The sequence below is a fragment of the Acipenser ruthenus genome, chromosome 18 (genome assembly GCF_902713425.1).
Source record: "Acipenser ruthenus chromosome 18, fAciRut3.2 maternal haplotype, whole genome shotgun sequence".
NCBI classification, from domain to species: domain Eukaryota; kingdom Metazoa; phylum Chordata; class Actinopteri; order Acipenseriformes; family Acipenseridae; genus Acipenser; species Acipenser ruthenus.
This window is the reverse complement of record NC_081206.1, coordinates 17,852,472-17,865,707: the sequence shown is the minus strand read 5'-3', so window position 1 is coordinate 17,865,707 and position 13,236 is coordinate 17,852,472. Positions and strand designations below refer to the sequence as shown.

General features: G+C 37.9%; 2 protein-coding genes across 3 annotated transcripts; both read right to left on the bottom strand.

Moving 5' to 3' along the window:
• Nucleotides 1–318: 318 nt before the first annotated feature.
• Nucleotides 319–5,091, bottom strand: LOC117418487 (fibrinogen-like protein 1-like protein). 2 transcript variants are annotated; one of them, XM_034031610.3, is made up of 3 exons: nt 4,575–5,091; nt 3,887–4,049; nt 319–2,251 (listed from the first exon to the last, which is right to left on the bottom strand). In XM_034031610.3, the coding sequence occupies exons 2-3, from the start codon at nt 4,029–4,031 to the stop codon at nt 1,557–1,559; spliced, it is 840 nt and encodes a 279-aa protein (XP_033887501.3). In that variant the 5' UTR covers nt 4,032–4,049; nt 4,575–5,091; the 3' UTR covers nt 319–1,556. The 2 variants fall into 2 exon arrangements, with proteins under 2 accessions (XP_033887501.3, XP_033887491.3); XM_034031600.3 differs by lacking the exon at nt 4,575–5,091 and adding an exon at nt 4,313–4,476.
• Nucleotides 5,092–8,581: 3,490 nt separating this feature from the next.
• On the bottom strand, nt 8,582–12,766 carry LOC117419460 (ER membrane protein complex subunit 7). Its single transcript, XM_034032217.3, has 5 exons — nt 12,377–12,766; nt 11,130–11,249; nt 10,376–10,514; nt 9,789–9,869; nt 8,582–9,420 (listed from the first exon to the last, which is right to left on the bottom strand). The coding sequence occupies exons 1-5, from the start codon at nt 12,598–12,600 to the stop codon at nt 9,268–9,270; spliced, it is 717 nt and encodes a 238-aa protein (XP_033888108.3). The 5' UTR covers nt 12,601–12,766; the 3' UTR covers nt 8,582–9,267.
• Nucleotides 12,767–13,236: the final 470 nt, after the last annotated feature.

The following is a 13,236-nucleotide window of genomic DNA, read 5'->3' as shown; positions in this document are numbered from 1 at the left end:
CATTCATTGGCAGCCTTCATACAGTATTTTAAACAAATTGGCTAATTCCTTACAGCTAAGTTTCAACTGAAAAAATGAATTAATTAAATGTATGATATATCCAAACATATTGTTAATCTTTCAAGACTGGCATTTTGTAATGGGATATCTGTACTAACTATGTTGTTTCTTAACGGTATCTTGTGTTACCCCAGTGAAGACCAGCAACTTCGCACACCACACGGCTGTGCTTTTACCAGATGAGCCACTCAGAGACCCCACATTACATATTAGAAGATGTGTTCTTAATGAGTACGTACATAATGAACGACAAAGGTACAAAATCAAAGGTTTAATTTGCTTTGCAGACTCCAAGAACTATAGTAATCCAATACTGGTAGTAAAAATTGTAAAAAACAAAAATGGTTACAGTTTCAGTAATAGGCTACATACAGTATTACAAATGAGTAATTATTTAGTAAAAGGAATGTAATGAATGTAATTACTAGGTTATTATTTTAGTTTTGTCGCTCCTGGTGAAAAACACATATGATAAGCAAGATCAGATTTCAGTTACATTAACACACTGAGCTAAATGCAACTATAAAAGGACAATAAAGATATAAAATTACTATGTAATTATTACACAATGTGTGTCAGATTGGGTCTTTGTCGACTGGAGAATCCGGTGTACCCTGGTTTAGACTAAGCTGTCATTTTGGTACCTCGGCGTGTTACAAACTGCTTTTCAAATTTCACGAGAAGTAGCATTTGCTGCAAACCGTTCATTTCCGTTCAGACATGGCACGCGCATTCCCAACATGGCCACCTGCAATCAACCTGGTGTGGCTCAGGGCGAACTGTGTGGTTATCGTATGAGACGGACATGTGCAGCGGCTGATATGATGAGAAAGGGGAGGGAGATTAAGGCAGAAGAATACGTCACCGTAGACAAGATAAACAATTCAAGATCACCATCTCCAGCATTTACTGTAGCAACATCATCACAAGGTCTTATCATTATCGCCCATATTGACACACAAATCATTGATAAATCTAAAAATATTTAAAGAAGTAAAACTGATCTCGCGTGCACGTTTTCTCTCGCTATGGCACCTCCGCTACGCTAAGTCTGACAAATGTCAATGCAACAAAGGGATGCTATAAATGACTTGCAACAAGGTACGAGACATTTGTAACAGGCCGAGGTACCAAAACAATAGCTTTGTCTAAACCAGGGTATACTTTGATATTTCGAAATGTACCCCGGGCAACAAAGACCCAATCTACAAATGTGTCCCCTTGAGCCGATCATTCCTTATTAAAGTTTACCGTAGTAAAAGGTGTGATAAAGCACAGTGAAAGCGTGGTAACGCATAGGTAAGCAGTGCAAAGCACAGAGAGGTATGGTAAAGCAAATTTAAAAAAACATGGCAAATAATTTTAAACTATGGTAATTGCATAGTGTAACCATGGAAAAAGCATTGGAAATATTTTTAAAAATACAGTGCAAATATACTGTGGTAAGCTTTCACAAGGGATTCATTAACAAGTTAAATATTCAGTTTTAGTTCGCGTCACAACTCATCACGACGACAGTTTCCAGCCTTGGTTGTCTTCACGTGCTCAGTGGGCTTCACCATCATCCAGGCGTACTTGCAGAGGTGTTCCTTGTTGCAGTCTTTCTGCCAGTAAATTACATTCCTACGATTGAGGTTGGCGCCGGCACAGGCGTCGTACCACCAGCCGCCCCCTGGCACTCCGAGATACTCCAGCTGGGCACAGTTCTGGTAGTAGTTATCGTTGTCTCTGTCTTTGGTGGTGAACTTCTGGTTGTCATGGAGATACGCCTCTGTATCCTGCGTCAAAGCATCCACTGCAGCCCCCTCATACAGACCCAAGCGGATCTTATACTGAGTTTCCTCTCCTTCCACGCAGAAAGGATCATACTCCCCAGCCTTGGTTCCAGCGTCCATGTCAACCAGTTTGATTCCCAGTTTGTATCTCCCGCCCTTGTTGGTTATTTGGTACAGGTACTCGTTCCCAAGCCAGTGGTCTCCGCTCACCGCCCCGAAGCCCAGCTTGTATTCGTGCCAGGTCCTGTCGAAGTCCACGCTGCTGTTGACGGTGATGTGCTGGATCACAGTCCAGCCGCCGTTCAGCATGTCACAGAACACCACGATGTGGGATTTCATTGGCTTGATCACGTAGAGACCATCCCGGGAGATACCTTCAGAGCGCTGCAAGGCCTCGTAGCAGTCACTTGGATAATCTGAAACAAAAAATCATCCATAACTCAATTGTGGTAAAATTAGAAATACAAAACAAAGGTTAACTTTTTGTTTTAGAAATATTTAAAAAAAACGTATTAAATTCAATGACAAACATTTTGATTCAAGAATACAGGAAGACCTTTGTCGTTGAAAAGTTTATTTTTAAAATAAAAGTTAACCTTAAAAAATGAAAGAGATTAGACACAGAAATTGCTAGTCTGAAAAAAATGAGGTCCAGGACTGAAAAAAGAAGAAAATAAACAATGAGAAAATGTAATTTTAAAAATGAACTCCCAAAGATGTGACTCTTCGACCTGCACGTCCTAATCTTTATTGAATTGATCTGCTCAACTGGTGCAGGTTATTGTGTTGGTTTCTAATAATCTCTGTCTGTCTCAATCATGTGGGAATCTTCTGATGCACAACATGCTTTTCCTTTGTTAGACTTATTTATTGAAGATTTGAAATGACTTGTTATTTATTTTGTATTGTGCTTAAATGTATTATTAAATCTCCAGCAAAATCCCATGGGGTTGAAAATGATTAGCGAATAATTATTGGGGAATCATTTCAAGATTCAAGAGGTTTTCTTTATTTTTCTAAGAGAACCTGGGTTTGGGAAGTTTAAACTTTGTGTTGCAAAAAAGAACTGTATAACATGTACAATAAAAAAAAAAACACTTTCCTGTTCCATGAATTGAATGAAGAAACTGTAATGATATATTTTAGGATGCGACGTCTATTAGTAAGAAAAATACTAGTATTTTTACACCTCTAATGGCGAAATGCAAGAAAAATAGAGCTCTTAACAACAACAGTGTCATCTCTCCTGTTCATCAGATAAGTCGGATCGCCACTTATTGTTCAAACCTGAAGATTATGGTAAAACATTGCTAAGCAAAGGTCAGCATGCAGCTACCAACACCAGCAATAAGGTATGAAACCCTGATCCACAAGCAGATGACATGAAGAATATATTACACGGAAGCTACTGTGAATCAAGATCCGTACATTAGAACAAGAAAATCTGATATACAAATGAACCCCTGATGTCAACTCATGAGCAGTGCCATGGCCATGCATTCTTACCAGCAGCAAACATAAACCCAAATGCAGGCCAATAAACCTGAGCTTACTCTGACACATTTAGTATAAGCAACAGTGTCACACAACACTTCAATCTTTTACAGTTTATTCTTCTGGGCAATCAACTTTATCAGAAGGCAGATTCAGCCACAATAATTTAATTTTACAACACATTTAAAATAAATGTACCTCACTACATTTAAATGTTACCTCATTTAAACAGGAATGAAAAGCGGTGTATTTTATCTTATAACTGGCTTCACAGACCCTGACTAGCACTTTATAAGGTGAAGGTAATGTAGCTCAGAATTTGTGCTAACCATGGTCTGTGAAACCAGCTGAAAGACTGTATGGGACACTAATAGCTGGTTTCACAGTCACCAATTAGCATTAATTTTAGGCTACCTTACTTAAGGTAACATTGGGTAATCCAAGACTAGTGCCCACCAGCCTTAACCCTTTAAAATCCTCCGCTAATTTCAGCTAGTGTTCAACTGGCTACAACAGAATGTATTTAGAGCTGTCCACAGTATTAATGGTAAACGTACCTTTTAGTTCCAAATTCAAAACCAGTTTGTATTCTTCTGGAGAGAGGAGATGTGCATTTTCTACAGGAGGTGGTTCAGCTTGTGCCACAGCCACACAGGGCAGCAATGCAAACAGCACCAACTGCAAAAACTGCCTTAAATCCATTCTTCAAGCTGAGGTGTACTGAAAAAGAAAACAGATTGTGTAGGCTTATTCATTTCCACCTACCTCTCCAGGAATGAGTGAAATAAATAATGAAATAAACAAGGGATTACTTATAAGCCCTTCTAAAAGTTTACCACAGTAAATCTGCACAGTATTCTTGCTGTTTATACTATACATTTGCCATGGCTCGCCATGTTTTTAATGTGCTTTAACATCTCTCTGGGCTTTACTGCACTTCTTACTATGGTAAACCTCTATAATACAATAAGTGGTTAGATTACCTTGTCTGCTGAAGCCTGGTGTATTCAGTGTTACTCATTGAACAGATTCAGCAATCTGTTACACAGCTCTTGCCCAAATGAACACTCCTGTGATAGACTGAACTGCGTTACAGCAAACTCAGAGTCCAATGAGGCAGTGTCTTCAGTTTACACTTACGCAATTAGCGCTGGACTTTGAGTCAAGGAATCAAAACATGCAAGTGACACGTAAAGGGTTAAAGTGGCAACACTTAAAGTCATAAAATAATTCTATCAGTCTTACCTGTAGTTCATTACTTGAATAGGTCGCATGATATCTGGTACTACACCCAGTTAAATAAAAAAAAAACATGCTTTCAGATAGTGTTGCACTTCCTTGGTTATTTCACCTGGAGTGTGAAATTGTCCCCATCCCTTTAATGGCTTCTTACTTGTCTTTAACCAACCAGCTGCTTCCCTATTGACTGATATGCTTTCAGCCAGTAACATGATTTGACCCAGAAGACACTGCTGGGGTGAAATGACCCAGGAAGTGCAAGTATAACATATTTTCTGATAGTAAGGCAACTGAGACCTTTATCCTAATTTAGTACCAGGTATCATCTTTTAAAATAAAATACATGTTTGCTATAACATGTTTCTTTCAAAACTGCCTTTTGAAACCTCTGTTTTTGTAGCACCAACCGCTTTACAAATACTCTGCTCTTTCTGTTGTCTTCTATAATTATTTTCTGTCTTTGGTTACGATTAGCATGTGTATAAATTATCCTCAGTTTAAAAAAAAAAAAAAAGAAAAACATCTCCATTTGACATTTCATATTTGATCATGATTTAATGACAAAGCTCTTTTCCAAAGAGTTTTTTTCCCCTAGTTTCTGTATTTTGCTGCCCCGTAGACAGATCTTAACCTTTGATATTTTGTAGCATTGCCCAATTCTTGCGAAATGAGGCTGCTGTGATGATGCAGCAGTGTGGAGTAGTGGTTAGGGCTCTGGACTCTTGACCGGAGGGTTGTGGGTTCAATCCCCAGTGGGGGACACTGCTGTTGTACCCTTGAGCAAGGTACTTTACCTAGATTGCTCCAGTAAAAACCCAACTGTATAAATGGGTAATTGTATGTAAAAATAATGTGATATCTGTATAATGTGAAATAATGTATAATGTGATATCTTGTAACAATTGTAAGTCGCCCTGGATAAGGGCGTCTGCTAAGAAATAAATAATAATAATAATAATAATGATGCAAACACGGTTTTGTTTTGGGGAAACAGACCCAGTACTTATAAATGATCTTTAGTAGCAATACTATGGTTTTGTACTATTGGACAATGGTCTCTGTACTCCCTTTTTTTTCAATCAAACTATATATATATTTTTAAACATTCTAAGCTATATTGCTTCTGCTCCATGTTCCCTCTAGATAAATTGCATAATACTTCTGCAGACCATTCTCAGTGAGTATGTGGGGGAAAGTTTATCCACTGTTGAAGATTCATCTTTTTTAGTCATGCCCAACTTGATCACTTGACACCTTCTATGAAAATTATTGGGTTGAAACAATCTAATACTTTAATCATGTAATTTAGGTTCTGTTTAAATCATACAAAATGTAGAAATCAGACACAACACTTTAAGTCTGCTTAACAACTGAGCAATACATCACAGGATCCAATCAGCACTCCAGCCACAATAGCACATGTAACGATTTTGAATGGAGGAGAGCTGGTAACGTCTTATTTGCTTTCATCTGAAGTGGCCAGGCCTGCCAATAAGAATTTTGAGTAAAGCCGATTGTGAACAAGAGTGACTGACAATGATCATCAAACTCTTTACTCCACGACAAAACCAATCAGGAGTAAGGAACACGATGTTACAAGTCTGGTAGGAGACAACATAGGTGAGCTTCAGAGCTCAAGTTTTGTAGCAGTCCCAGCTAAAATAATAATAATAATAATTACACCAACATGGTAAATAATTTGATACATATGTTAGTAACATACATCCCCATGCATGTACATTGAATTAGAGTGATCAGTATTTTGTAATAGACCAGAACATACATCTATCATGTACAACTTAAAATTTAAGTGTGACTGTGGCAGGAATGGCTGAGTGGTCTGACGTCACGGCAGAAGAGGGGACAACAAAAACAAAAAGGTATTGTGCAGTGGCGCGGGCGCCGTTTTATTTAAAGAATCCAAAAAATAAATAAAATATTCAAACAAAAATAAACACTTGCTCGCAGAGCAGAAATAAAACAATTAAACAAAAATAAATCTCGAACACAAAATAAATAAATAAACCATACAGGTCAGGCTGGGCAGTCGCTGTCACTGTTCCTGTATGCTATGCTTTAGTTTCGTTTTTAAATAAACCTTCTCTCGCTCTCCGTCTCTCTGCTCGCTCTCTCCTCTCTATCACCCACCCTCAACTGGAGAGCTGCAGGCTTTTTATATTCAGGTGACCATCTCCCGATTAGCAACTAAATTAATCACTTAATTAATTCGGGAGATGGCCACCTTCTGCACGAGTATTTTTCATTACACCTGGCAGAGGACGAGCACCGATCTCGCCTCTGCCAGGGCACGTTTTAAAAATAAACAAAACAATAACACGGTGCTACGCCGTCATTTAATCAAAACAAAACATACGGCGCTCGCCGACATAAATACAATACACTAAAAATAAATAAACAATACAAAACAATCTGCACAGGGGCGGAGGGGGAGACCCCGATCTAAAAATAAATAAACAAACAATATACAGGGCTGCTCGCCCTGTTACAGTGACATACAGGCAGAGTGGTTTCTCCACATATCCCCAGATATTCTCAATAACTTGTAGTAAAACATGTTGTAATACCCTTATCGAATGGTTTCCTTTTAAATGTTACTTATTCTTGTGCACAGAAGTGAAGCACTGGAACATAAGAGAAACCTATTTCCCTTATTAACCCAGTATCTGTGTTGAACAAAAATAAAGGCCATCTGCCCCACTGCCAAGTGATTGTGCCAAACTCCTATTGCAAAATGTGCAGTACAGTATATCCAATATTGACATTAAACTTAATTTCCTTCTCATAGATATTCTACTATCTCTAGTGCACACTAACAGTTAAGGGATGAGAGACGTTTCTTTAACAAGCAAATCGGAAAAGCTCACATGCATGGTCAATCTTCAATCGGAAGTAACCTGTCCAATAGATCTGGCTATTTTAATACACTTGGAATGCTTTTAGAATGGAAGTTGATTTTCCTATATAAAACTTTAATTGCAGTTACAGTTCTAGAATCCAAGTCTGTACAAAGGTAACAACATGACCTAACCTGTGAACTGTAGATGTATGTGTGGCATCTGGATAACTGCCAAGCTTAATTAAGCAAGATATCACTGGTCTTATCTGTACTGCAAGGTAACCTACCATAAAGAGATACATAAAGCATCAGCAACAAAGTATTTCTTTAGAGCAAAAGGGGGGAGGGGGTACATTTAAACAGAAATGCAAATACCTGGTATAAGAAATTAAAACAAACCCACCTCCTGAAACACACAGATCAATGACAAATGGTAAACATGTACAGCTGTTTGCACCCTGATTAGCATTAATCTTGGACTTTCTTACCCAAGTTAACATTAGGTAGTCCAAGACTAGAGCTAATTGGGATCTGCAATACCAGCGGTTCGCTTATTTAATTATTGCTCAACACTAACCTCAACATCCATAACTTTAAACACTTGCATTGCATATTCAGCACTAATAAAACAAAGAAACGTTTAGTAATGAAATGTCTGTCTGTCAATAGCCACTTTTTACCACTTGCCTGATGTGGTGTCATTCGGCTATTGTGTCACCACGGTCTGAACAGGGAGAAACTTACAAAACATTTGAACAGTTAGTTGCAATCATTGACACACTGTTACCTCGAACACATGAATCTTGCCGTCAGAACCTCTCATGGGGGGAATGTCCCATGAAACACATGAAGTCCCTGGGGATGCAGTGTGGAGTAGTGGTTGGGGCTCTGAACTCTTGACCGGAGGGTCGTGGGCTCAATCCCAGGTGGAGGACACTGCTGCTGTACCCTTGAGCAAGGTACTTTACCTAGATTGCTCCAGTAAAAACCCAACTGTATAAATGGGTAATTGTATGTAAAAATAATGTGATATCTTGTAACAATTGTTAGTCGCCCTGGATAAGGGCGTCGGGTAAGAAATAAATAATAATAGGTACCAACCGTCTTAAACACTGCATCTTTAAATCTTAAAATCACCAATAAAAACCACACAAAATGATAATTACAATTTTATTATCCTTTGCATTTAAATACAGTTTTATTCTTTTCTAAAAGTACAAGAATCACAATAATCGTTTTATAATGATCTAAACCCTTATCCTGGGTCTATGCAGGCAAATAAAACTCTCAAATTAATATTTATTTAAAGACATTTTCATTTTCAGCTCTTAAAGTATTCAAGTAGGTGTAGTTTATTACATAGGCATCTCAATTTTGTTAGCACTGTTAAAAATATACAATTCAAAGCTATGTTATAGGTTATACTAGTGATGTATATCAAACAGCCCATAGAACAGTAAAATAAATTAATGATAATAAAATATAAAATGTTTTATGGTATAACCCAACTTAGTATAAAATTGGGGTGGCAAATGATGCCATGAACAGCCCCAAGAAGATTTAATAATATTTTAAACAACTGGGGTATTTAAAAGAAACAAATGTTCACAAAACTGGCTTATACTGTAAGCAATCCATTTATTTGAGCTGTTCCTAGCATCATTAGCTTCTCTAGCTTGTAATGTAACAGACCTACACCAAGAGACTTGGATTTGTTTTCAGTCTCCAAAAAAATAAAATAAAAAACACAAACACAGAAAAAAGGACAAAAATAAAACAAACTAAATAATTTCATGCCAGGCAGTGTTTCTGTGCATTTATGTTCCTGGTTACAAGAAGGAACTACCTCCTCTTCAATTGCCCACTTTTTCCTGCTTTAATGCTGCTGCTTCCCGACTTGCCAGAGCCCTTGGAGGAGAAGAGTTTGGTCATGAATTCAGACACATCAGGTAACTCAGGATTAGGGTTCAGCATGTTCATAGATTGCTCCATCTCCTAAACAAAGAAGAAAAGAAATGTGATGTACAATTTTTTACTTCATTCTTGAACTTGTATTTAACATTATACAGTAAGATGCTATGTATCGCAAGGCATTCTGGACAAGTGTTTCAACTAAAACTAAACTAAAATGCAGAAGTAATAAAAAATAAACAAACTAAAAAACAGCACCTAAATTGTAACCATAGACTACTGGCTTTCCAATACAGTACATTAACCTACGCATTAGCTGGCCTGATCTGCAATGTTAATCATATTAAATTGTAGACACTGAAATTTTGGAAGCAGTACATGGTATAAGCATGATATAACAGGTCAGATTCCTTTTTAAAAATGTTTTGGTTCTCTTACAAATATGAACTCACCCGTCTCATCTCAGGATCACTGGTGTTGACCACCTTGGGTAGCAAGACGATAATCAGTAATGGAAGGACCATCATCATAACCTAGAGAAGTTGAACAGTCAGATTAAACAAACAAGCTCCTTCATGCAGATATCTGTGCACTGCTTAACCCGGCTGTCACTGTTAGCATCTATACAGAAAAAATGGCTTTTGTGGAAACTGTTTTAATGTACAGTATGTTAGATATACATACACACTGTATATATCAATGTCTTATGTATATAAAAACAATACATTGGAAATCAATGTAACAATTGTGTGTGTGCATGCACATTGATTGTCACAAAGAATAGAAATGCAACACCTTAAATGAAGAGGACATAAGTGTGTGTGATCTACAGCCCAGTTCTGGGAAAGAATTTTCCAACATCTATAATGATATTAACTTGTTTACCATAGAAGAGGTTAGTTGTGTTTCAGTTTGGATTAGTGGCAGAAAATTCAGTCATTAAATCTGGGTACACATTCTTAGTCAAGCAAACTAACGCTTTGAAAAGACAAAGAGAAAGACACTACCTTATTTTGTTCACTAATTCTATAATGCCTACCATTGGGTTCATGAGAAAATCTGTCCACCCCCACGTTTCACGCTTATTGAAATAGTTAGGTGGGCCAGAGGATCTCATCTGCAGTGGGTAAGGCAGGCGCACCACTTCAGATGTTTTAATGAAATTAACCATTCTGGCCCTGAAATAGAAAACAGAGGAAATGTGATTGGGATTGCAAGGGTTGTTATGAAAAAATATTTCTCATTGCAATTAAATTTGTACATTAGCAAGTTTTAGAAAATTCTGCCAATAGAGATGTTCTGTGTTCATCCAGATCAGAAACACCATTATTGCATATATTATATGCAGTTTTTTTTTTTAAACTTACAACAGCCTTATTACAATTACTTCCTTCTAAAATATATGCTACTAATTGATCATTGGTAAGCTCCCAGACTTACTGAATCTTGGAATATAAAATCAGCCATTTGACAGAGGAAATGAAGCCAGCTTACCATGAATAAGGTCAACCAGATAGTTAAGGTTCAGTGTTTAGGGGTGGAGCTTTTTTCTGTCTTACAGCAACACTGCACATTATCTGGCAGCAGGGACTAAGTTGAAAGGTCACAGTCTTACACTGGGCTCAAGAAAAGACGATGAACAAGCAATTATGTCTAACAATGCTCAAATCAAGGTTCACACATTTGTAAAGAAAATGATTAAGTCTTAATATTGGAGCAACAGAAGTCTATTCACAAAGCTAACCACATCCATGTAAAAGATGCACATGATGCAGCAGGGTTAGAAGCCATACCTCATTTTGCCTTTTGATGTAATGTCCACTCGAACTGGTTCAAACTTGTATGCTGGTGACACAATCTCTACTACATAGGAACCCGAGGGGACATCATTGACAGCAAAACTTCCATCGGTTCTAGGGGAAAGAACAAAAAATATTAATGTTGGAAATTAAGAGATAATGCAACTCAGTATCACCCCAAAACATATAAAGAATTTATTTAATATACAATTTACAGCTTTCTTGTTTTCAACCTAATGTATGTGTTTATGGTCAAATGTTTGTTTTTTTGTTGTTTCTCTGAGCTACAGTGGAGATGTCATTCATAACTGCCTGCTAATGCAGGTACTACAGTAGCATCGGGAGGATGCTTGGTTTGTTCACAGGCTGACAGTCAAAAACAATAGGCCAGTAACTGGAGCAGTTCAGTAACAAATACAGACAGCAGCCGTTTTGGGGCTCCTTATGATCAGCACAGATTCTACTGCCTATTTTGTTTTCTGGAGCTATTGGCTGCAGCGAAATCAGCTGCCGCCAGTAAAAATCCTCCTGGTAGGAACTGAACATCTTTAGGGAAGGAAAAATAAAATCTAAAGCTTTTCAAGATCTGTAAACTATGGAAACAGTGTAAAGTCTCCCATAATAGTATAATTTTCACCATGAATGTGCAACAATTTTGTAGAAATCGCTGCTATATTTATAGCCGCTGTCCGCCTATTTTTAGATTGGGCCTCTCTACTAGTCATGACTCAGTAACTACTAACTTGCCTTGACTAATCCAGCAAAAAACTAAAATATAGTGAGAATTTGTAACTATCCCCGTTAAGAGACAGCGTACAGAATTACAGAAGTATGGCTGCATTTAGCGTTTCAAAATAGATTAGCCCCAGTTTGTATTCTGTTCTGCGACTAAACCAAGCATTTCGCTCCCTAAAATATTGCAGTGAAGCGAAACGAAAACAAATGGGGCACAAAAAGAAGCAAAAAGAGACGCACAAACTGGTAAGAAAATAACATTGCTGTGCCAGTTTGATTGATTTGCCATTCCTATATTCACAATAATTATCAGTCGCAGCTGCAAGGCAAACACTGTGAAAATCGTCAAAATACAGTTGCGTGGCATATCAAATATGTGAATATCTGAGCCTGTGTGAAAAATGTATGCTCCGCGACCGAAATATCATTAATTGTTTACTGCAACCATCACACTGCCAGTACAACACGGTTGTCAATTACACGTTAAAACATCACAGAAAACCTACTTTAAAAAGCCGACATGGTCTTCCCCCTCGACGAGGACTCGTGCTGTAGAGACCCAGTCTTGTGCTTTGACACCCGGCACAACGCACCGGCCTTCGATCCTGAAGCGGTCCCCGTTTATCGGAGCTCCGACACTGACGGACTCAAACTCACCGAATCCCTGCGAAACCGCTGCCAGGGCTTGAAAAAGAACACAAAACAGCGAGGTGGTGCTCCGTGGCAACATATTGAGGGTTCTTGGCAAAATTAAGATTGTACTAACTGAAGAAATTCAATTAAACAGTATCGGCAACAGCTCTATTTCCCTTTAATCACCAATAAACATTAGCTGCCTGCCACCATTAGTGTTCCTCCTTCCCCTCTGGCAACGTAACGCAGCTTACGCAACGTTTCACAAAACTTTATTGGTACAATACAAAAGACAAAACCTAGCAACGATAGAAGTAGGCCGGTTACTTAAAAAAAATGCACACTGAAAATATGTTTAACAATTGATATCACATCAGACATTTGGGGGATCCAATGACAACATACTATAGTCTAACAACACGTCTCCTCGAAAACTATAGTGTTTCAATTATAGTATTTGTTTTCGGACAGATGCTTTTCCTCCAGTGCTGTCAAGTCACATATTATGAACTGCCTATCAAACGCAATACAACATAATGCCCAGAAGGTGTCATCAGTGTGCATCCTACAGTTACAGTATATCACTGTAAAGCCAAAGAGACACATGTTGCTAGAAAATGTAGAATAAAATCTGTTGCTTCCACATTGTCAGATTTCAGGGGACTATTGTAGACACTGTAGATAAAATGTTGATGGACAACACGGAGAAGACAATACATAGATGACATTTCAT